Source organism: Osmerus mordax, chromosome 4, assembly GCF_038355195.1.
Source record: "Osmerus mordax isolate fOsmMor3 chromosome 4, fOsmMor3.pri, whole genome shotgun sequence".
NCBI lineage: Eukaryota > Metazoa > Chordata > Actinopteri > Osmeriformes > Osmeridae > Osmerus > Osmerus mordax.
Genome location: NC_090053.1, coordinates 8531018 through 8556248, shown reverse-complemented (window position 1 = coordinate 8556248; position 25231 = coordinate 8531018). Strand labels below are relative to the sequence as shown.

Here is a 25231-nt window from a genome sequence, read left to right as displayed (position 1 = left end):
GGGACACAGTGAAGGAGGATGTGAGGGGGACACAGTGAAGGAGGATGTGAGGGGGACACAGTGAAGGAGGATGAGAGGGGGACACAGTGAAGGAGGATGTGAGGGGGACACAGTGAAGGAGGATGTGAGGGGGACACAGTGAAGGAGGATGTGAGGGGGACACAGTGAAGAAGGATGCTGGTGAGCCACCAGGGAACTGGAGCTGTCTCTGAAACTGACCTGCTCCATTGGCTTCATCGTGATTTACTTTTAAGAAAAAGCTAGCAAAGATCCTCACACTCGAGGGGAGGGGAGGGGGGGGGGGGCTCACATGCTCCACTGCACTTTACAAAAGCTGTTAGCTTTTGCCCTTTTATGCCCCACAAAGTCCAACATCCTTTTACCTTTGATAAGATGTAAATTCTGGAGAAGGCAGGCCGGAAGGAGTCACAACAATTATAAAAGGGTTGACTCGGTTTTATTAGCTCGATGTCGGATCATGCCACCAATCCACAACAGAGTGGCTAGCATGAGTGAAGACTCTCTCTTACAAGAGTGCTTAAATACAGTATCTGGACATGTTAAAACATAGAATGCACAGAATCGCTTCCTTAACGGGTCTTCAGTGGTCAGTACACTGATACACTAGAACGTTCAACAGGTGAAGTGGTCGTTAATCACATAAGCCCTATTTGTACATGATTTTCCTCACTGTCTCCCCACTGTCTGGACTGCATGCTATATTCTGCTCAGAGGGAGCCTTGCTGTATGACCTCTTGACCTTACAGAGACACACGCTGTACATGTACCCAGAAACTCTGCCTTACAACCTTCAAGTCCAATTGAAGGGGAGTCTTAGACAATTTCTAGCATAAAAAAAGTATTGTCCTGCGATTCACAGCAGTCACTAGTAGTCAGAGAGGTAAACAACTAGTATGCACGGTGTCCGAATTCTGCAAATACTATGCTGGCTTTTTAGACAGTTGAATAGTTTTCATTAGAAACTCATTTGTTCTACTATGTATTTTTGTGTAAATACATCCAGAGCACTAAGTCAGGTGGGAGTGGAGTACCATCATGACTAATACAACCCAGGGTGGTAACTGGGAACCCTAAGGAAATAACTTTTCAAATCAAATGTATTCTATTTTGGGGGGAAAACAGCAAAGCCCTTTGGCGACATTTGAGGATGTTCATTGGTTGGACTTCACACTGTGTGATTACACACCTCACACTCAAACCCACACACACTCAAACACTCACACACACACACACTCAAACAACAACAAGCTTTATGTCACCCATTTTGGGCTGCATGGACAGCACTGCACTCAGTGTTGTTGTTGATGGAAGTGTAATCTCCTTCCATATGGCCCCTTGATTATATTAGCTGGACAGTGTTCTCTTGAGCCCTGGAAACATGGGGTGACATTGTGGAGATAACATTACCCATGTTCCCTTGCAGCTGGAACGAATGAAAAATCAGTAAGCCCACAGGCCGGCCCCCAACAACAGTGTCTTTATGTGACATGGTGCGTCTCCTAGGTGTTCCTGTAGGTGACTTCGATTTTTTGCAGTTTGAGTTCTCGTTCCTTTATGAAACTGTTGTACTCTTCACAAAGACATGGAACATCAGTTCCATTGGAGACCTATGAGAGCGTTACTGGCTGAGAGTGACTCACACTGAAAGTAGGTCGATAGTCAATGTTTCAATGACAAATATTTTCATGCAGTTCAGTTTAACTAAACTCTTTGTTTTTCAGTTATGATCAGATCAGCTCAACTCAGTTTGTTGGACCTTACACAAATACACCTCAAATACACCTACACCTCGGACGTTGAGTCAATAATAGGCCAAGTTTATGTTCAGTTTGGTGCTGCTTTGACAGTGTGTTATACAGGAACAGTTGGAAGCACTGAAGGGAGACATGTTGATTCAGCACAAATGGCTCATGTAATCAGTAGCCTCGAGCTGGCATTAAGCAAGTAAATCTCTTCTCTCTGCTTACCCTTATCTCTGCTATTAGAAGTTGAACAAACCGTGGAACAAGAACCATGCACTTATGGATTATTTTGGGACAAGCTCTATATACCGGACACAAAATGGTCCCATCTTGATGTATATGCTGCGTGTTATTGGAGTCTCAGATATCCTTATTTGATATGATACTTCCTTAGAGTGAACCGGCTGTTGAAATGGAGGTTGTGAGGAATAGGAAATGACAAGGGCCCATGTGATACTTTCACATGTGCGTGTCAGTCACAGTATGCATCGTATGTAGGCGCTATACGTCCTCCGAGACTCCCCAACAGATGGGTGGAGAGGAAGGTGGGGGTTCAGGAAGTATGTTATTAGGTCAGCTAACCTCCCTTCTGCTCCCCACTCCCGTCATGTCCCCGGGGATCTGATTCCAGAGGCTGACAAAACTCCCTAACCCCCACCTCGCCCAAACCCTTTCCCTCCCAATTCTTCCTTATGACGCAGATGTACGTACGCACATGTCAAATTTTTTCCCCCTCCAGTGTTGCATGTATTTTCTCCATTTCAGTTTGACTGTGCTTAATTGTACTTTATAAATTATAATGAAATATCTAGTTTTGCCCTGAATTTTGTGATGCCAAGATGGCCATTTTTATTTTGTAAATCAAGAATTCTGTCCGCAACAGATAATTCGATCCTTTTGTAAATCCTTAGTCCTCTTTTAAAGCTAGCTTTCTTCAGATGACTTGGAATGGATTATAGTTGCCATTATTCCGTTAAGGTACTCAATATTAAGATTAGCTCTGACGTTTTTTAAGTACGGAAGTTTAAAAGTCGGGGAGAAGGGAGGGTTCTCTGCTTGGAATGAAGATCATTTGTGATCTCTTTCTTCCTGCTCTGCGCATCCCGTCCTGATTTTTCGTCTACTTGTTCCATCTTTAGGGCCCTGCTCCAATACTCTCACAATGCATCATTCCCTTCATCTTCCTTTTAGATATCACTGTTTTAAATATATCCTGCCTTTATTTGAGATCCGTGCACTCAGTGCTACAGAGTGTTCTGTCTTCAGAGGGGCAAGGGTAGGAAGGATGCAGGGTTGAGTCAGTGCCTCAGACTGTCTGTGGCCAAGGAGAAAAAACTAAATCAAAGTGAAGCTTTGTGCTGCAGGGAAAGGAGAATAAAAACATTCTGTCCTCTAAGATCTTTCACATCAAGGATGGCGCAGACATGAAGATACTCGGACTAAAGTATTAAGCGTGCCTCCATATTCAACCACTTGAGAAGGAAAATTCAGGGATATGCTCTCTCACTCACACACACACACACAGACACAGACACACACACACACACAAATGCATATTTGAGGCACATCTGTCCCTACAGATCCACCCTACAGATACTTCACAAAATCAACAAATCACCATCATTTGAAGCGATCGAATACATTTTGCTTTTGTACAACTCTTCAGAGACAAAATGGATCAATCAGTTGAATTATTTAGCTTTTAGACTTCAAGACACACTATATTGCCAAAAGTATTCACTCAGCTATCCAAATCATTGATTTCAGGTGCACAAAGCAAGGGCCATAAAGACATGGATGAGTGAGTTCGGTGTGGAAGAACTTGACTGGCCTGCAGAGTCCTGACCTCAACCCGATAGAACACTTTTGGGATCAATTAAAACGGAGACTACGAGCCAGGCCTTCTCGTCCAACATCTGTCTGACCTCACAAATGCACTTCTGGAAAAATGCTCAAAAATTCCCATAAACACACTCCTAAACCTTGTGGAAAGCCTTCCTAGAAGAGTTGAAGCTGTTATAGCTGCAAAGGGTGGGCCGACATCATATCCTATGGTTTAATAATGGGATGTCACTCATGTTCATATGCATGTGAAGGCAGATGAGCAAATCCTTTTGGCAATATAGTGTATTTTGATCTATATGCCGTATATACAAGGACAAGGGCGTTTGTGCAGTACAGTGGCTTGACAGTGTGGTTCTACAGCTTGTTTGAGTGTAGTCCGTCTGTCTGTCTGTCTCTCTCTCTCTGTCTCTCTTTAATGTGTCAGGCCACTCCACTCTGGAGAGGTGTGTCACTCCAGTTACTGGCATCAGCCTGGCATTCCAATGCCTTTTCACACAAGACCTCTTCTTAATGAGGTCTTGTGTGAAAATCATCTCTATAACAGAATGGGTGTCCAAACAAGAAAAGTTAGAACTTGAAAAAGTAGCTACTGTAATTTGAAATATGGTACGTTCAACAATAATACAATATCTAAATTACACAACATTCACATAATCTCTTTTATTAAAATAGTTGTATCTGAAGTCAATACTACAGTGCAAAGAGCAAAGGTTTAATAGTTAACCCTAACCCTGATAAATATAATAATACAACTGTTTAGTCTACAAGAAGTTCAATGTCAGATTCATGCAGATGCATGCATGAAGAATGCTAACATTAGCCTTACTAGGGACGCCGAGTGCTGTCTGCATGTTTGAATGTGTTTTCACTGAGTCATTGTTGGATGGTTTGTGCAGACTATCTATCTGGCTACAGATGTCTTTTGTATTCCTCTCAAGAGTCAGCGTCCCTTACGTCACTCCGTGGTTGGAAAGACAACCTCCCCTTGAGAGGAGTGTACTGTAACCCCACTCAAATCACAGGCAGTCAGCCCCCATCATATCAGTCTTCCAGTTTCCCACAGTTCACTTCTCAGCGTGTCGTTTATGTTTATTCAGCAGAGTATTAGCATTTTTTATGTATTGTCAGAGAAATGACAAGAACATCAAAAGATTCTGAGAAATATAACTATTTGTGGTTTTGATATGGGTTCGCTCTAAGCTACATCAGCATTGGTTTGACAACACTTGTGAACTCTATACACCACAGTGAAAATCTGTCTGAATATATCATTAGGTGACTACAGTAAATATGATCCAAAATAAATGTTTGCTGTTGCAGTTGTGAATTGAAAAATCACTAAGAGCAAACATATTAGTTATTTAAAGTGTGCCATATTAAAGGTTTATATGTGCACTGCACTGCAATTCAAGTGTGGCACAAGTGATTCTCCGTCGAGTGAAATGGTTCAGGGCGATGGAGTACTGGCCCCACCTACAGGTGAAATGTGTGTACCGCATCGCAATTCTACCTTTTTAAAGTAGTCACAGTCATCTCCCTCTACCTATGGGTGCACTTATATCCCCCATTTATTTGTTCGCCATGTTGAGAGGCTGTTATCTCAGACAGACTGAATGTTACCACACTGTCATTTTTGTGATACAGTAAATGCCAGCCGTACCTTTTGTGTTGTTTGATTTGCAATGGCCATACAAGCCAGATACATCTATTCTGAGGATATTGACTGTGTTTTAAAATATTCAACTTGTCTCCCAGTATGTCATCTCTGTGTACCACATTTTGGTAACATGAGCCTACAACAAAACTAAAAAACCCAAGCTTCCCAAACATCTATTGACAATATAGCACAGTGCGCTGCAAATCAAATGTAAAATGTGTTTGTCGGAAATATATTTTTACATTGCTGCAAAACACATGGATAACCCAATCATGGCTAGTAGGAGAACATTTGAGAGGTGGGAGTTGTTACTGTGGTTCGGCTGTGTGTTCTTAAACATCGGGATTGTATTCAAGGTAACTGGGAACTGGCAAGGGTCCTCAGAGTAGCACAAACAGTCAAATTTCTCAGCAAACCAGTCAACGTCCTCCTGGGACATTTCACCCTTCACAGCCAGTTCACCGTTCCTGTACCTCTTGATCTGGTAGCGCTGCGGGTCAAGATGGAGGTAATCATCTCTGTCCCAAATCTTCCTCACACAACGGCCCTTGGCCTGGCATAAAGCCTCACTGCACAGTCGGGTTGCCATGGAGACGTTAAGGATGTAGGGGTTCATGGTCGTATCCAGGTGTTGTCTGGCGTTGAAGCAGGAGTCCTTTGGAAAAATTTGATTATTTGTTATGACATTTCATCCTTTTATGAAATCCAATTTGTATCCATCCATACATTGATTGATTGAGCCAGAGATTATGTGTGTGTGTGTGTGTGTGTGTACGTGTCACACTGCAGGCAAGTAAGGGCTACCTCTGAGTCTGTGACGTTCATGTCTCCCCAGGAAACGACCCCGGCAGCTCCGAGGGCCGCCGCCTCCCCGACCGTGTTCACCAGGTCGTACTGGAAACCAAAATGTTACTGGACAAAGTGCTACCACACCTGAAGGTAAGATTACACGGCACAACGCCTCTCTGCCTGACTTTTGTTTGAAAAGCCAATCCCTGATGGCGAAAACGTCTGTCAGGCCAGTTGAGAAGGGGAAATGTGTATTAACCAACCTCGGACATGTAGTCATCGATACTGTCCTTGTAGACTGGACGGATGTAGGCGTAGACTGGGATGGAGTAGTTCTGGTTGGGCAGCACGGACACCCTCATTGCTTCCTGGATGCGGTGGCGAACGTACAGACGAGCTTGGTAGGAATCTCTGAGTATCAGCTCGAGATAGATGGATGGAAAGAGAGCGGTGGACTCTTTCCAAAGCCACATCAGTTCGTCATTCCTTTCCTTCTCAATATCGGGACAACTTCCGGAATAATGTTCCTTATCTTGGTTGTAGTCGTAGTTGTAGCAGTCCGGGTACAGATAGTACCCCCAAAGCCTGTTAGGCCTGAGTCTGATCCCGAGACGGAGAGATCGGATGAAGTATCTCTTCGCTGCTTTCTCAAACACCATCTTGGCTCTGTCTTCAGCTTCATCATCAGACAACAGTGGATTCTTGGTTTTGACGATCTCGATTGACATTTGCCGATAGATGTCCTTGCTCCCCCAGTTGCGGATCCATTGAGGCCGCCATTCCTCAAAGTCCAGAATGGCAAGGCCTGGTTGGTCTTTAGGGATGTAATATTCAATGTCATCTTCAGCTAGCTCGCGGTGTTCCTGGAAATCGATGAGTTGGGGAAGGCCTTCATCATACATTTCTCCGGTGTCTTCGTCCACGTAGGGGAAGATGCCAAAACGGTCTGTGTAGAATATGGAGATACTTTGGTTGGTTGCAGTCTTCAAAGTGCTGCTCACTAACTGGAAGTAGGACAAGTCGAGGCCAATGCTAAATCTCGTCTCACAGAGTTCTGTGGGGGCGTTCCACATGAACAGAAAGGGATAGTCGGAAACCACAGGTGTGTCTGTTTTAGGAAGGGCCTTGGTGGTGTGCAGTACAGTTGTTAGGAGGAGTACGTTTAGGAAGTGAAGTCCACCTACTGTAACACCGGTCAGATTCATTTTAGCACGGTTCTTTGTTCCTTGAGGAAAGCAAAGAAAAGTTTAATCAATAATAGTATTGATTGAATATTTTAAGATAATCCTCCATTAAGTCTAGATGGTGATAATAACTTAACGGCAACACAAGCTAGGGAGATCTGACTTAATCAGCTAGACTGATAGCATTTTGGTCTCTTTTTGAAAAAGCATTCCTTGTTTTGGTTTTGATATGATTTCGACAAATGTAAATACAGCATGTATTGTGACATCATCATCATCCAACAGCACCATCTCATATTATCAATCACAGCCAAGATTGATAAAATAAGACTAATACAGTTATATGGTACTTAGCTTTTTTGTTTGCAGCCAAAACGGGTGCATGGAAATATTGCATTAATCACAACACATCATGTACAATCTAGACATAACCACGTTATCATTTAAAAAGGATAGAATTGTTGCACCAACTGGATTTGCAGACGTCCTCCCAAATTTCTCAATGTCCACACGACAAGTTCTGTAAATCCTGTCCTTCTAGATCGTTAACTCTTCGCCATAACCCTCCCTCTGGACTGCATCCTGTCTGAGAGTTGAAATAGCATGTCCTTTAAATAAGATCTGCAATAGCTCGGAGCCAAGCTCAAGTTCTAGATCACAAACACCTGTGGAAACTTGTCTTGATCGGCATAAATCACCCTGCATACTTTCATTGGGATTTCAACAGGTTTTAAATGTATGGGGGAGGTGAGGAAAGAGGACACTCATGACAATATACTTTAGGTGGTACCTATTATTAAGAACTTGGGTAACTATTACATACAAGGAATGTTCTCTCACCCCAGTCAGCTTTGCCTGTATACATTTCTTAAAATGTTTTCCTTCTGAACAATAAGTGATTACGTTCAAATATGCTAAGAGTGAGGTGTGTATCTGTATAAACTCTCAGTAGTACATTTACATTTACATTTATTCATTTAGCAGACGCTTTTATCCAAAGCGACTTCCAAGAGAGAGCTTTACAAAGTGCATAGGTCACTGATCATAACAACAAGATAGCCAAAAAACATCGCGAGTAGCCAAAACATGAAGCACACATTGTGAACAACCAAAGTAAGTGCCAAAGGGAAGAACCATAAGAGCATGTAGTTAAACAAGTCACAACCAAACAACATGAACAGCTATAAGTGCAAGTGTACCTGTGGGAAAAAGCAAGCAACAGTAATAAAACAATATATCACAGCGAGAACCAAAAATTTTAATCAGTTACCACTAACCACAAGAGCAACAAGTCTCTAAGCAAGAGTCATTGTGATCCTTGAGGAAACTAACATCGGGTCAAGCGAACCGTTCCTAAGTACCGTTGTACTCCCGGAACAAGTGCGTCTTGAGCCTTTTCTTGAAGGTGGAGAGACAGTCAGTGTCTCTGATGGAGGTGGGGAGTTGATTCCACCACTGGGGGGCCAGACAGGAGAAGAGCTTGTGTTGGGACCGGGCGGTCTTGAGCGGTGGGACCACCAGGCGGTTGTCTGAAGAAGACCGTAGGTGGCGGGTGGGGGTGTAAGGCTGCAGGAGAGACTTGATGTAGACGGGTGCAGTCCCGTTCACTGCTCGGAAGGTCAATACCAGGGTCTTGAATCTGATACGGGCCATGATAGGTAGCCAGTGGAGAGAGATGAGGAGCGGGGTAACATGGGAGCGTCTGGGTAGATTGTAGACCAGGCGGGCCGCCGCGTTCTGAATCCTCTGAAGAGGGCGGGTTGCACATGCTGGGAGACCAGCGAGCAGAGAGTTGCAATAGTCCAACTTGGAGAGGACGAGTGCTTGGACTAGCAGCTGGGTGGAGTGCTCAGACAGGTATCTCCTGATCTTCCGGATGTTGTAGAGGGTGAATCTACACGACCGGGAGACCGCAGCAATGTGGGCCGTGAGGGAGAGCTCGTCGTCCATGGTAACCCCAAGGTTCCTGGCAGAGGATGAAGGGGTCACCGTCGCAGATCCCAGGGTGATTGAGAGATCGTGGGAGATGGAGGGTTTAGCCGGGATGATGAGAAGTTCTGTTTTGGCGAGGTTCAGCTGGAGGTGGTGCTCGGTCATCCAGGCGGAGATGTCTGTGAGGCAGGCCTCAATCCTAGCTGAGATCCCCGGATCGGTCGGGGGGAACGACAGGTACAGCTGCGTGTCGTCAGCGTAGCAGTGGTAGGAGAAGCCATGGGAGGTGATGATTGGTCCAAGTGAGGTGGTGTACAGAGAGAAGAGGAGGGGTCCAAGGACGGAGCCCTGTGGGACACCAGTGGAGAGCTGGCGAGGGCCCGACAGTTTGCCTCCCCAGGAAACCTGGTAGGATCTTCCCGACAGGTAGGATGAGATCCACTGGAGTGCAGTGCCAGTGATGCCCATCTCAGAAAGTCTGGCGAGCAGGATCTGGTGGTTAACCGTATCAAACGCTGCAGAAAGGTCCAGCAGAATGATAACGGATGACCTGGAAGCCGCTCTGGCAGACTGGAGGGCAGTGGTGACTGAAAGGAGGGCAGTCTCTGTGGAGTGGCCAGTCTTGAAGCCCGATTGGTTGGGGTCAAGCAGGTTGTTCTGAGAGAGAAAGTTAGACAGTTGGTTAGATACAGCACGTTCAATTGTTTTTGAAAGGAAGGGTAACAGTGATACCGGTCTGTAGTTCTGGAGAACGGCAGGGTTAAGGGAGGGTTTTTTGAGTAGAGGGGTAACTCTAGCCTGTTTGAAGGCAGAGGGGAAGGTGCCAGAGGTGAGAGAGGAGTTTAGGACATGGAGAAGAAAAGTTATGATGGAGGGGGAGATGGTTTGAAAGAGAGGGGAGGGTATAGGATCAAGGGGACAGGAGGTGGGGCGATGAGAGAGAATGAGGTCAGAGATCTCTGCCTCAGACAGGGGAGAAAAAGAGTTTAGACATTTAGTTGGGTCAGTCATGGAGGGTGAGAGGGTAGTAGTACCCATTAAATAACAATGATGTGGATTTTTATTTGGCACAAAAATATTTTTCGCTTGTTAATCAAACTGATTTGATTGATGATTTACATATAAATACTCATTTCAAATATTCAAGTCCTGGATTCCAGAAAAATCATATATAATCTTATTGTGAATCACATGGAATTATACTCTGATTCTGATTTTAGGTATACATACAGTACATTCTAACACTACATGGACATGTCTTGACTTTACAAATCAATCGCTGTGATAATATAGTGTACATACTGTACAGTATGCTAAACCTGAATGGCTATAGGCTTCCTTGGATAAGATAATCTGTCTGAGCAGGTGTGACCAGTGTAGCATTGACAGGTGAATTTATCGGCCAAGACATTGAGGTCTGCAGAGGAGGGCAAGCCAACAGCCATGTACTTCTCTTCCAACTTCAGGATATGGAAGTTCTCAGGGTTTAAGTGAAGGTAGTCTGTGGAATTGTAGTTCTTTCTGACACAACGGCCATTGCCCTGGCACAGGACATCACTGCAGAGCTTGGCGGCGGCAGTCACGTTAGCGATGTAGGGGTTCAGGGTGCTTGTCAAGTATGCAGAAAGAGCTTCACATTCTGCCTGCAATGAGAAACAGATAAGACAAACCGGCAGTGGGGCAGAGGGGAGAAGTCGACAAGGAAGACAATGGAAAGCGTCTGCTAAATGACTAAATGTAAATGGAATGTAAATGGAACAGTAGGGCCATCTCTCCACATAATTATTAGCTCTACTTGGCAGTGATCTTATTATGTATTAGAAAAGTAAGAATCCTTGTATAAGGATTAGTGGATACTTAACACTAAGTGTATCCTTTACAGTGGAACAGTGGAGGGAAAAAGCTATGATGTGTGTACACACAGTAGCCACGAATAGATGGAGCATGTGTAAACGGTTAAATGATCAGCATAAAAATAATCCTTATGTGACACTATCCTCATGCATTTGTGAGTGTTGCAGTCTTTACTGGAACCCTGTCTACTGTAACGTGAACGTAATTCCCGAGGATGTCCTAAATAGAACTCGATGGCCTCAGCATGAAATATTGTGTTCTGTATGGAAGCAAAAGAAAGACAGATTGAATAACTAGGATGAAAGGTTAATTTGGTGTATTTAATGTTAGAGATTACCTTGCCATTGTAGTCTGCACTGGCACCCCACATCACTGTTCCTGAGGCTCCAAGGGCTGCACTTTCTCCTACACTTCTAACCAAGTCCTCCTGAGACATAGAAATGGGAGTGGTTTCGCTTATAGAGTTAACGTCATGCAGAGGCTCAACGTGCTGAACAAGCATTTTATTCAGTCGCAAATATATTTCCCGCTTATGAATCACAGTGAATAGTTCTGGAACCGTGAACAGTCGAATTGAATTGAATTGATCTGAAGTGAGTCTTCACCTGACTGAGGAACAGTTTGTTCTGGTCGCGGTAGAGCGGGCGTGAGTACACGTAGATGGGCACAGTGTATGGGCGCTGGGTCAGTGCCGCCACCCTCACCGCCTCCTGAATGCGATTCCGCACAAAGTATGCCGCGTTGGGGCTGTCGCTCAGCGACAGGGGCAGGTAGATGGAAGGGTAGAGGGCTGTGCTGGATTCCCACAACCACAGCAGTTGATCGTTGAGTTTCTGGGTGTTTACCGGACATGTTCCCGTGTAACCCGGCATCTCCCAGCCGTAGTTGTAGCAATCGGGGAACAGGTAGAAGCCCCACAGCTGGCTCGGCCGGATATTTCTCCCAAGCATCATGGTTTCCTGCATGTAGTTCCTAGCAGCGGTTTTGAACTGCCTCTTGGCAGTTGGGGTGACTTGGTTTTGAGGCAAAGTGGGGTCTTTCTCTTTAGAGTAAGAGATGGATAGCTGCCGGTAGATATCCTTGGATCCCCAGTTTCTCTCCCACATCGGGCGCCAGTCTTCCCAGTCGATAACGGCCAGGCCAGGGATGGAGTCTGAGGGCATGAAGTGAGCGATGTCATTACTGGCCTTCATCAGGTTGGCTGTCAAGTTGCCCTTCTGAGGAATTCCGCCGTTGTACTCTTGTTTGGTGACTGGGTCAACATGGGGATAGAGGCCCAACCGGTCTACATAGAAGAGGGTGAGGAACTGACCAGGAACGGCCGCCGGAGTGGTCACTGCATGGAAAACCGAGGTGTCCAGAGGGATCTCCAGCTGCTTGCACACATTGGTAGGAGCATTCCATATGACCACAAACGGGTGGCCATCCATCAGTGGAGGTTCTGTTGTAGGCAAGGTTAAGGCATGAATAAGGCAGCCCAGAAGATAAAGGGTGAGGGTGGGGATCAGCTGCCTGGAACACCTCACCTTGATGTTCTGGTCCATGTTGACTTTTCTATGGATCAAATAAATGTATGGATTACATACGAGAGTGGAAAGCTATGGCACCATTCATTGCAGAGTTCATCGTTCGAAGGATTCTCTCAATTGCACAGAGAAACTGAAGGAAATTCTTTGAGTGTCCTAATGACAGACCTCTCCGTCTTCACATTGGAAAAAAATGCTGCGAAATAAATATGTTCCCAAAGCTGTTGATGGAAACTTTACAAAGAAACACCACTGAAAGACTGACTGGTTGGTTCTTACCTGTGCAGAATGTCGTAGGAGTGCATTTCCATGCCATTTGCATGGCTTTATAAGGACCTGGCTACAGCTGTTTAATACTTTATGTAATGTTGTATCAAGAACTTCTTGAGTGTGGTAATGTTTGTCATGCACTGTGATATCACTCAAGTGCTATTTCCCTTGTGGTATCTTGAATGTCTGGTACAGGGCAGTTTTAATACCCTTGTTAGATAGAGAGTAAGGGCAGAACAAGGACGATCAAGGCTCATTTGGTTCTGTTTTGTCTGGCTGCCAACATAAAGTCCTTCCATATAGTGGTCTGTGGTACCTGAAAATTGCAGGTATGGCGATATATCATACCTGTAATTGTAGAGCTATTTAACAAAGTCTGGTCTGTGTTTGAATTTTTGACATGTGTTATGTGACCTTGAAGCTAAACCTGTTATTATGTGCATACATGTCCGGGAAGAAAGGAGAACACTGAAAAATACTTTCCATTTAACGCTACTTTAAGGGTATCTTATTGTCTGTGATGTGTGATTTAATGTTTGACACGCAGGTGAAAGGTAGAACGTTTTTCAGTTGAAAAATGTTAATGAACAAGCATTATTGACAGAGCCTTATGCAAAAAGTACTTCTGGACACCGAGCATGTACAGTTTATTTCAGTCGCTTTGTCAGATGGCCATTGAATTCTCAAAATGACTTGTTCACCCTCCACATCAAATCACTTGTGCACGTCAAAAAGCAATTTCTGATTATTTTGAAGAAATTGCAATTGCTTTGGTATATTCATGCAAATTATTATGTACAATGGTCTGTTTTCTACGTTATCAATGTCTCATGTCTTCCCCCCCCCCCCCCCCCCCCCCAAAAAAAGGGTTAGGACTATGGGTTGGACTAACTAGGCATTAGTCCAATATTCCAGTGCATACATCATTACATGAAAAACGGTTGAACCAGTTATCGTAATTTTAATTCCCCTTACTGTACGATGCTGCATGGGTTCTTCCTAACATTTATACCAATTTTTTTGATAAAAATAAATAAATAAATCCTTTGTGCTATGCAGTGCTGTAAAACAGTAACATGGTCTTTGAACAAACTACAGCACAAACGGTAAAGCATACCCCAAGCGTGAATCATGTCTAATCTCTTGCAATCAAGCTCCCACATACAAATGTTTAACTTTGTTCTGTTTAAATTGATATATGCCACATAGAAAAAGTGCAGCCTTGTGCATTTTCAGTCATCATTATCCAAACCTTGGCCATAGTTTATCAGAAACAACTTACAGAATACTGACAACATGGCAAAGCTTTTTGACTACCTTGTTCGTGATCAATGAAGGACTTGTTATTCTGATGGCACTGACATGTTCACTGACATATTTACTCAGAGATTTCCTTTTTACTGAGAGACGAAGGATTTTGAGCTACTGTTACAGACTTCAAAAATAAATAAATGCACTTACTGTTTTGCAAATGTTAAGGATGATTCAAGAAATGTACCAAAACGACTGAGAAACTGTAAGACAAGGTTTGGTGAGGGAAAAGTTAGGTCTTTCATCTGGCTGTCACTGCATGTGCAACAGTACAGCAGGTACTGCACTCAGGTTACAGGTTGTCTACTTATCTATTTTCTGTACCCTGAAAAACAAATGATCTTCATAACACCTGAGGCTCTATCAGTATTTTTTGCTTGTGTGACTGTGTGTGTGTGTGTAGTACAAATATAGGCAACGCTTAAAACCTAAAGCTACTTTGAATACACATTTGACCTTAATTGCTTTGAGAAATGTAAAAATAAATGTAAACCTGCTGCACTGAAAATGATTCCAACCTTTATTAGCAGTGCATACATCCAGGCAACACTTTTCACATGCTGAATTGGAATGATGTATTTGGTTTACAATTTTGATACAATTAAACATGAGTGCCCAATCTTGACTAAACTATTGCCATCTTAAACGTTCCAGTAACTGCCTAATAAGAAGTGAGATGAAATGGAACACACTATTGAAGACATATGAACCAGGGTAAGTGCTTGGTAGACAGTGTTCAAGTGTTATATTTGTATATTGGTTATGAATGTCAGCTCCACACTTGCATAAGTACAAAACCAAATAAAACCGTTCTTATCACAATCTCCACAGTCAGTATAGGAAATGGTACAGATGTGTAGGAAAAATAAAAAACAAGATTAAACTCAATACACTATGTCCAATAAGTTTGGCCGATATGTTATCTTACATGTCTTTGGTGTGCAGTAGATATTTATTTTCTTATCTTGCAATGACGCAAAATTGTAATTTGCCAACTTAAAATTGGCCTAAATTATGCCCACATACTCTCCCTGAAACCTAATAGTCTTTAAACTCAAAAATGTGTATAAAAAAATATTTTGAAAGGTTACCTGGCTTGAAGATACTGTAGACACTTTGGCTTTGATAGAAGGCTCTGCTACAAAATTGCCACGTCAACATTGCTATATATATATTGTATTGAAAATCTTCTGGGAATTGACTGAGGCACAGTGACATCAGCATGATATCAGTTGGGGTTATATTTAAACATCCTGGAACAATAAGTCACCCTTAATCAAAACGTTCTAAGAATTAATCGAATTACTCACAAATTCCGTTTTCTATATTCTATGAAGAATTTTGTTTTCTAATAATATCCCCTTAAAGTTAAGACTTGATCCTGGTAAATATTAAAGTTCTTCACAAAACATCTTTGCCTTTTAAGAGAGCTTCTACAGAGTGTCTGAAGCAGAGGAGAAAATTGCCGAACGACAGAGGTAGGGGAAATATTCTCCAAACGCTGAATGACAAGTCAGTTAATGAAAGGCTACACATTCGATTGTGCGTCCATCTCATTAGGAGATACGCTCACGTCTCCCATCCATCACAATTACAAGATGACGGCAGAAATGAAAGATATCACAGCACTAAGATATATTTGGCACCTGGAAAATGCAACACTGGAGCAGAGATGACGGGGTCAGTTGCAGCCTTCCATCAGCAGGGTGATCACACGAACGATCACAGCGCTGTCCGTCTCATATAGCCATGAAGCTCATTTCATTTCCACTGAATGTCCACACCTTGCTGGCTCTCAATTGTTTTTCATTAACCAATCACACCTTTTTTAAACAGCCTTTCTCAACCCTGGTGCTTGGGACCCCCCTACCCTGCATGTTTGAGATGTTTCCTTTTTCCAACGCACCTGGTTCAGATGAATGGGTCGTTACCAAGCTGAGCAGATGCCTGACGACACCATTCGTTTGAATCAGGTGGGTTGGAATAGCCTATGCTGAAGGTTGTGAGAAAGTAGCCAATGGCTTTACGTTATACAATGTTCACATTGGTCCATTGGTCCATAAACTAGTCATATCGTTTTACGGTTATAGTTTATACATAGCATAAGAGTACACCGTTTTGTAAACATCATATAAAAACAGACAGATTGCTAAAATAGTTTACTGCATAGAATTAAGGGTAGACTGGAGGGTGGTATACCACTTCTTTGTCAGTGCTTAAAGTGCCATCAAAGTGATAGTACTTTCACAATCGATAGATAAAGTTACTATTTTAATGGGGTGAAGGAAACGCCCTAAGTAAAATCAGGCCATTCTGACTAAAGGCCTGATGAACCAACTCCTGTCTGTGACAGAGTCAGGCGTCACCCCTACTTGTCCTCCTCACTGCAAGCTCCTTGAAAAACAAACAACGAGGCTGTGACAGCGTCCCTAAAGGTCACACCCAGAGGAAGTGTCTGGCTGACCGGACGATTTAAATACATCTTTCATATTATTGTTCATTGTTAGTCTATGTGGTTGTTTGCGGTTGTTAAATGGAGAGTACAGTGTCATACTGGCTGGGCAAGTACTTTGTCCTACATGAGTGGCTTGCATAGACCTTGTAGTAGGCTGTGCCTGTTGGAGTCTGGCACAGCCTACTACATCCCCTCAATCCAGTAGTCTGGTTGATTATGGTATATTGGCTATGTTGTAGATGCTGGTTCTGGTTTAAGGGGTCGATTCTCACCTAAAGGCCAAAATGTCATCCTGTTCGTCATCATGTTAACAGTTTCTATATGGTCGTACATCATCAGTTATAGTGTCAGTTATGTCAGACTAGTGGATGTATAAAGTAGGCTACAAGACATGGTATTCAAGTGTTTCTCAAGCATGAGAACCCCGAAAGGAACTACTCGCCACATTCATCAGAAATGCAGAATGCATTCATAGTACAGTATACAATATTGGTGTTGACACAACCATTTGGTGTGTATGTCAAATGTGAGCCAAACACCGTTATCAAGCTTCGTAGTTCTATGTAGGGCCCTCATGGGACAGTAATAACAAAGAGAGGGACATCTCTCCTTTCTCATCCAAAACCAACCCCCCCCCGCATGCTACCTAAAGTGCCATCATCATCATTATCATAATACCACTAATCCCAGAATAGAGAAGTTCAACATGAGTAGTAACATCATCAGTCCGTACGCATTCTCAGTTTGTGGAGCCGAGCTCTCCAATTTTCTCTCTTTCTCTTCTCCCCCGATCTCATTTCCTTCCTCCTCATCTGTCCATTTGTTCTCCTCCTCCTCCTTTCTCCACGTCTCCTCCTCCTCCTCCTGGTCTGCCCCCCCTTCCTCCACCACCACTTCGTTCAGACTGTCACACCTCTCCCCGGAGTGGCCCTCGTAGCAGTGGCAGCGGAACCTCTCGGCCAATAGCTGCAGCTCGTGCTGCGAGTGCCAGCCCGTAACCAGGAAGTCTCCGTCTCCGGAGGGCTGGATGTGGTAGCTGTCGGCACTCAGGTGGAGGTAGTGGGGGGCGCGGGGGTCCCTCCTGATGCAGCGCCCGTTGCTCTGGCACAGGAAGTTGCTGCAGAGCTCTGCGGCGCGCGTCACGTTGGTGATGTACTGGCCCAGACGATGGCTCAGGAAGGATTTCACCTTGGTGCAGTTGTGCTGGAGGGAGGGGAGGGGGGGGGGCAGAAGACAGTGGCATCGATGAAAATACAAATCATTATCTTTCCATTAAAGTGTTGATTGCTGCTATTGAGGCCCGGACAAGGCAGCTTATGAACCATCTGTGAAAAGTTCGAAGTTGGTTCAGATTTGAGTGAATGGGGTTGTTGAGCACAAGACTCGCAGAGCTAAAGCCCAGACATCAGTTAAGGGTTCAGACAAGATCAAATCTCAGGGGGGCATATTCAGCGTTCTGACCACATGATGTGCTCTGTTGTCTGACTGGTTCTATCAATAGGTGGGGTGTGTCTTCTCCCAATTAGACGGGACGGATATCCACTATGTTTGGAATGCATGTCGGAATCTGAGGAATCCCGACTTCATCCCGTTTACTGACAGATGTGCTCTGTTCATCTTACGGTGCTGACAGCTGTGTTGACATTGTGAGGGTGTCAAAACAAATGGTTGTGTTGCAGATGTTCAGCCACACGACCTCAAGGGGACCCTTCATTTGACAACCCAAGCATTACAGTCAAATACTTTAGACCTACTGTGCATATGTTGAATTGTTCAATCCTAAATAACACAAAATGACAGTGTTAGTGTTACGAATCGGGAAACAGAAAAGCACTACGATACTGTGAAGTGATGATGGGTAGAACTCAGTGGTAGAGCATTTGATTGGAGATCGAGAGGTTTCAGGTTTGAAACTTTTTATTATTTATTTCTGACAAAGATGGTGTTTGGAGAGGATGGGGGGGGGGTGTGGGGAGAGAGGGAAGAAGGGGGAGGACATGCAGTGAACAGCCTTGGCTGGATTCTACCGCTGTCTCCGCAGTGAGGCCTCAGCCTACATGGTGCTCACAGTGGTCTGGTGAGCCACGGGGGTCCCCTGCTAAATGTATACATTAACATGAATACTGTACGGAGGCAGGCACCCTACTCTGTATGGTGTGTACCTAAAGTACATGAGGAGTTGGGAAACAGAGATGGGGGGTTTGGAGTGATGCTGTGTGGAGGTTTGAAACATACTCTGGACGAGGTGAGGTTGAGGTCTCCCCATATCACAAATCCAGCAGCACCTAAAGCAGCACTCTCCCCAATGGTGTGGATCAAGTCTTTCTGTGAAGAGCGCACACACACACACACACACACACACACACATAAACAAGCCATCTTTACCGTAGTCACATTACAGAATTCTTATACATTAAATAATACAATGATATCTTATATAAATATAAATCCCACTTTTACTTTCATTATTTATCAATTAACCACTTCATGCTGTCTGATTTAGTACCCTGCAACAACGTAATGAAGCATAATGCTCACTGTCTCACAGCTTTACATCAGCTATTTTACTTTTTTTGCCACTAGAGGGTGCTAATCAGATGCATACATTGTTTGACGGTCAACTCGGTTTCTTTCACGGTATCATCATGAGCAAAGGGAAGAGAGATGGATCCTGGGTTGAGTGGACTCCTACCACTGATGCTTGAGCATGTATTCAGTAAACGTTTTATTCAGAGCTTCGTTTAGCATAAACATAACAACCTGGTCGTGGACAGTGACAGGCTGCTGCGGATTTGATAAACATGATGCATCAGTGCTGAACAGGTTCTCACTACTAAGTGTATTACTACAGCACAGGCTTACTAGTCAGTCAGTAAGTTCCTTAACACTTAAGCTGAATGTGAGGTAGGTCAGGAAGGGCAGATTAAGTTGCTTTCCACCGTTGGCTGAGAGGAGGCAGGTGTAATTGGCTCTAGAGGATCTCCAAAAGCTTGGTGCCCGGTGTTGTGACCTTACCGTGGTGAGGAAGGCCATGGCCTCGTCCCTGTAGCCCAGTCTCAGGTAGACGTACGTGGGCAGGTCGTAGTCCAGCGAGGTGAGCGACGCTATCCTGATAGCCTCCAGCACCCGGTACTGGGAGAAGTGCAGGTTGCTGACGCTGTCCGTGTGACTCTTCCTGATGGCCACCGAGGGGAACAGCGCCGTGCTGCTGTTCCACAGCCACAGCAGCTCGTCGTTGCGCCGGCTCTCCTGCAGGGGGCAGGAGCCCGTGTAGTTGTGCTCGTGCAGATTGTAGTTGTGGCAGTCGGGGTAGAGGTAGAAGCCCCAGAGGCCGTCGGGGCGGAGGCGAGTCCCCAGCTGCACGGTCCGCAGCATGAACGCCCGTGCGCTCCTCTCGAAGCGCTCGCGCGCCAGCTCCTCGACCTGCGACGCCGTCACGTTGACGTACGCCCTGGCGGTCAGCTCCCGGGACTTCCGCCGGTAGACGTCCTTCTTGTGCCAGTTGCGGTTCCACTGCGGCCGCCAGTGCTCCCAGTCGATGACGGCCAGGCCCCGGAAGCTTTGGGAGGGGATGAAGTGGCTGATGTCCTGGTAGGCCTTGATGAGGTGGGCGTCCAGGCTGCAGTTCTGAGGCAGCCCTCCGTTGATGGCCTGACCGTGGTCGGTGTAGTACGGGTAGCGGCCGAGCCGGTTGGCGTAGAAGATGGTGACGTTCTGGCCGGTGCGGACAGCCCGCGGGCTCCCGCTGATCTGGAAGAGGTGCTCGAGGTTGGCGGTGACGTTGTACTTGGTCGTGCACATGTCCAACGGGGCGTTCCAAGCGGCGATGAAGGGCTTGCGGCCCACCAACGGGAGCTTGGCGGGCTTCTGGCCGAAGGCGGCGTGGAAGAGGAGGAGGAGCCAGGAGCAGGTGAGGGCGCAGGTCACGGGGAGGGCGTGGGGGTTGGGGGCACTGCCCGCTGGCACCGCGGGCATCCTGGGCACACGGGTCAACGAGGGCGTCCGTCAATCATCCTGGTGGGATGGAGGAGAGAGGCGGTCAGAAGAGGGAGAGGTGGGGAGAGGAAGAGAATGAGAGGGGAGGCAGAGAAGTGAGATGAAGGGAGGAGGAGAGATGAGGGGGAGTGATGGAAGGGCGAGATGGGGATGAGAGGGGACTGAGGGAAGTGTCAAATGAAGAGTGGAAGAGAATAAGAGGAGTGAGAGAAGAGAGAGGTCAAAGGAGGAAGAGGGTCGTTTCAGGAATGTAAATATACATAGTGCAGCATATCACAAGTTAATAGGATTACCAGGGATATTCCACATGATCCAACAACAAGTATAATAGGATTGTAATACTGCCACTGACAGTGCGTTATGTTGCCATGATGAGGAATGAGTTCACCTGAGGAATTCTCCTGCCTCAGTTGACACCTAGGGGAGTCTGTCAGACGGCCGCTCTCATCCTATCCACACGTTGCTCCAGTCTAACCAGTAAGATACCGACATGCCCATAATGACAGCCTGCCTTGCCAAAGGCTGTCAGCCTGAGGCAGGAGCACAGACGTTGTGAACTTTTAAAGGGCAGTTAGTGTTTTTCCACCTCCAACTTTTACCCCTTCCCCTCTTTATAAGACAGAAATGTAACGCATTCAACTGAAGCGGCACCGCCTAAAGATCTAGGGGGCAGTGTTCTCTGTACAAGACCCTTCCCTTGGAAAGCTATCTCAACTATGTGTATACATCATGAATTTCAAAGGCGGGGCTGAACCAGCATGACGGAAACAAGCCAGACATGCAGTATCATCTAAAAATCCAAATGTGTTACCTTCGCAATTAAAACACGTGGAATTAAAGACTGGAATTTAGGTGTTACATAATCAAGCCTAAAAAGATCAGTTCTGGAACATGACATTTACATTCTGTAACTGCCATCTTTTCATGCTTTAATTTTGATCATAGTACAAATGCAAAGAATTATCACCTAAATATTATAATGCTATTGAGGGAGACTGAGAGGGCTGGGAGAGGGACAGGGACAGAGAGAGGGGTGAGGAGAGGGAGAGGGGTGGGGAGAGGTAGAGGAGAGGGGTGGGGAGAGGGAGAGGGACAGGGAGAGGGGCGAGGAGAGGGAGAGGGAGAGGGACAGGGAGAGGGACAGGGAGAGGGGTGAGGAGAGGGAGAGGGCTGGGAGAGGGGGGGCTGGGCGCAGACTTGCCGGCTCTCGAACTGTAAACCACAACTGGGGACCTTTTACTGCACTTATGGAACTCATCACGGGTAACCTTGGTGATAATAGCAACATCGACTTTGTTCATCATTATTTCCTGTTTATGCGCTTGAGCGTGTGTGTGCAGGCGATGGGCACGGTCGATTAATAGGAGGTGGAGGGATTGATGGACAACAGAGGAAAACCTCTGTGGTTGTGCCATTGAATGGAAAATATTTTGTTACAAGCTGAGACTTGATTTATTTTGGGGGATGGGGGGGTCGATGGGGAGGGGGGGGGGGGTGTAGCAGAACCACATCCAGAGCAATCAGTCCATTACTTCTCAGTGGGCCTCACGGACTCAGCCTTCTGTAGGCTGCCTTACAAAGAGGTAGAGTACAGTGCTGAACATTGTGTTCGGCCAACATTGCATATCAATAAAGGATTAGTAAGCATCGTAGAGAGGGCCAACAACAATGGTTGTCTTCCATGGCTACGAGGCCAACAGACAGTCCAAGCACCCAGAAATGTATTGACTGGAGGAAATTGATATTGTTAAGTATAATGTGATGTTGTGGATGCCCCTCTTAAGTGCAACGCTAAAAAGCATTTGCCAAGATGAGGCAACCGTGGATTGTGTACATTGGAAGCAGTGAGTAGTTTGGGGCGAATGGAAGAATGTATCTGTGCTTTCAGGGACCCACTAACCCTATCTGGTAGCAATTTGGATAACAGTTTGTTGATGACTGTGGTATTTGCGGAGCCCTTCTGCCCAACATCAAGTATGTAGAAAACATTTGACAAAAGGATGAGATTATGTGTGTGTGTGGATAGACAGATATCCATATTCAACAGATATCCTATTATAAGTATAGCTTATTCAAGCAAATATGGTCAGATGATGTTACGGAATCTGACATTGGAGGTAAGTTAGATATGTATCCAAATGACCTCCAAGAGATAACCAACTTTGTGCATACATACATATGTTGTATTCTACACTGTGTTCACAAGTGGATTGGGAGAGTCCTCTTTTTCTCAATCCTAATTACTGTTCGGATCCTAAACAGTGCATCTGAGTAGCGGTACTTGAACACTGAAAATCCAAAGTCAGCAATAGAAGTTCAGGTATCATCGGAGTACGTGGTCTGCTCCACTGCTGACAACACAGTAGCTTAGCACAGCCTGTACTTTCCACTGACGCAACCCTACAATCTTGAGAACTATTGTCTCCAGAATAGATTAGATCACTACCCCAAAATGATGACCTTAGAAGAACTGAGGGGTTTGGTCTGTTTTGGCTGCAGCCAAAACCGACCAACCAACAGACGGTTCCCTTATGAGTGAAAGAAAGTAGAGAGAGGGGGAGGAGATGAGTGCAGGGAGATGAGGGTAGAGGTGAACGAGAAGGGTCGGAAAGTTTCACGGAATGTTTTGCTTTCGATAATCGCGCCAATGCAGCCTGCTGAAATCCGATAGGATATTTCGGATTTCGAAAGACCCCTTGTGTGACAGAGACAGAGTGACTGGGGGAGAGGGGTGGATGGAGAAAGATGGACGGATAGAGAGGAGTAAAAAAAGGGGGAGACGTGTTGTCTTTAGTTGTATCATATCACCGTCTCTGTGCCAGACAAGGAAAATAATAGTTTGAGAATCAGATAGATGAAGGAAAGAAGGCGGGGTTAATAATACAGGGACATCCAGATCACCCCCCCCCCCCCCCCCCCCCCCATCCTGTGCCTTCGCCAGCATCTTTCACCCTGCAGTGTAGCGTTCCCTCCAGGGATCTGGCCCAAACATCGTCAACACAATCTGTCGGCCTCGCTGTGTGTCTGGCCCCATGTCTGTTTATGTGCCTGGGTGCCTTCCGTCACTGTTAACCCAGAGTACAGCTTTAATCACAATCCCCAAATCCTCTTCAGGTATTTCAAGAACTGTCTCTCTCTCTCTTGTCAAAAGCTGTTGTTGATTCTCTATGATTTTTATCCCCCCTACCACCCTGTTGGGGTTTAGTCAACAAGGTGGGTAAATTGAAACATTGTGCACCCGACATAGAATATCCATCCTTTAATAGCATGTTGTAATTCTGTTTAATTCAGCTGTTAAACTCGCTGCTCTCGCCAACTTTGCTCCCACCCTCAACCTCTTCCTTTGAGCTTTGTAATTACTTCCTATAAGGCATCTGATTAAACGCCTAAATGTAATGTAAAATAAAATGTCTTCTTTCTCTGAAGACGCATATATACACAAAGATGTATAAAACATAAACGACACAAACAGTCCTCTTGTAATTCTGCCACATTTCACGTTCATCAGAGAATGAACCCATGCTATGGAACTGGCAAGGCTGCTAGCATGCTGCGTAGTGCCGGCTATTGTAGTAACGGTAAGAGTGTAACATTCCTCTGCTGACACACCCCCTTCGCTGATCCAAAAACAGAACAGTGCCTGACCCCAGTGTGCTACGGCATCCCTGAACCCAACTCCACACTTCAAAATACCCTGTGTTATCCAAGACTGTTGTGACACCATCATGCAGCTCCACCTCCCACTAGACAATGTCTTTGACATTGATGGTTGAAGACAACCTTCCACCTCCAGTAAGAATTTGGGAGTTCACAAGAGTTGTGGAGAAAACAAACTTGTTGCCTCACTTCTCAAGTGTGAGACACCAAGTGTAGGTTGAGAGGTTAGTGAAAAGCTATTTCAGTGGCGGGCGAATCAGGCTGGTCGCTCACCTGTTGATCTCGCACGGTGACCGTCACACCAGCCAATACCAGGCAAGAGGGCTCAGAGGGGGCACGTCCCTCTCCATCTGTCCTGCACCTCAGCATTCCTTCACTCTGTCTGAAACACAATCCTCCCATCCACACTTATATACAGCCGAGAGAGGGAGAGACGGAGGGGGAAAGAAAGGGAGAGAGGGAGAGTTTCCTGCGAGGGAGGAGGCACCAGCAGCAAGCTGGAGTTAACACCACAACAGAGCGATTACTGGAGAGAGGGAGGGGAGGAGGGAGGGGGGAGGAGAGGAGAGGAGGAAAGGAGGGAGGCAAGGGACAGAGAGCTGCTCTAAATCCCATTGACTGTGCTGAACGTTAAGACTAGAGGTCTGATCCTCTCTGGGCTGGGCTCCTAGTCGTGGACGTCTGACACTCATCCACATCAATCAGCATTACCCACTGTGGGGATTGCATGTGTGTGTGTTTGTGTGTGTGTGTCCTGTTCCTCACGTGAGCATGTTTGTTGTCAGCCGTCTAAAGCACTGTCAGGGGCTGGCTGTTTTTTGCGTCATATTCTCTTGCTAGCTACAGGCAACTAATTGCTTTTACTTGCAAGCTAGATTCTTCCAGTGTGTTTAATCACTGTGTGGATTTTGACTTCTTTTTACATTCACTTGGCTTCAGTTGAGATTCCAAAGGCAAACCACACTAATGTACCAGCAGGAAAGTATCAGTCT

The 25231-nt window shown here is 45.4% G+C and overlaps 3 protein-coding genes across 3 annotated transcripts; all 3 read right to left on the bottom strand.

Moving 5' to 3' along the window:
• Positions 1-5379: 5379 nt before the first annotated feature.
• LOC136942346 (hyaluronidase-5-like) lies at positions 5380-7819 on the bottom strand. The gene is made up of 4 exons (XM_067235212.1): positions 7710-7819; positions 6318-7279; positions 6070-6159; positions 5380-5920 (listed from the first exon to the last, which is right to left on the bottom strand). Exons 2-4 carry the CDS (start codon positions 7257-7259, stop codon positions 5504-5506), a joined length of 1449 nt encoding a protein of 482 aa, XP_067091313.1. The 5' UTR covers positions 7260-7279; positions 7710-7819; the 3' UTR covers positions 5380-5503.
• A 2664-nt stretch (positions 7820-10483) lies between these two features.
• Positions 10484-12861, bottom strand: LOC136942347 (hyaluronidase PH-20-like). Its single transcript, XM_067235213.1, has 4 exons — positions 12830-12861; positions 11630-12578; positions 11362-11451; positions 10484-10813 (listed from the first exon to the last, which is right to left on the bottom strand). The coding sequence occupies exons 1-4, from the start codon at positions 12859-12861 to the stop codon at positions 10484-10486; spliced, it is 1401 nt and encodes a 466-aa protein (XP_067091314.1).
• A 1789-nt stretch (positions 12862-14650) lies between these two features.
• hyal4 (hyaluronidase 4) lies at positions 14651-24707 on the bottom strand. Its single transcript, XM_067235413.1, has 4 exons — positions 24513-24707; positions 19602-20600; positions 18822-18911; positions 14651-17789 (listed from the first exon to the last, which is right to left on the bottom strand). The coding sequence occupies exons 2-4, from the start codon at positions 20559-20561 to the stop codon at positions 17256-17258; spliced, it is 1584 nt and encodes a 527-aa protein (XP_067091514.1). The 5' UTR covers positions 20562-20600; positions 24513-24707; the 3' UTR covers positions 14651-17255.
• Positions 24708-25231: the final 524 nt, after the last annotated feature.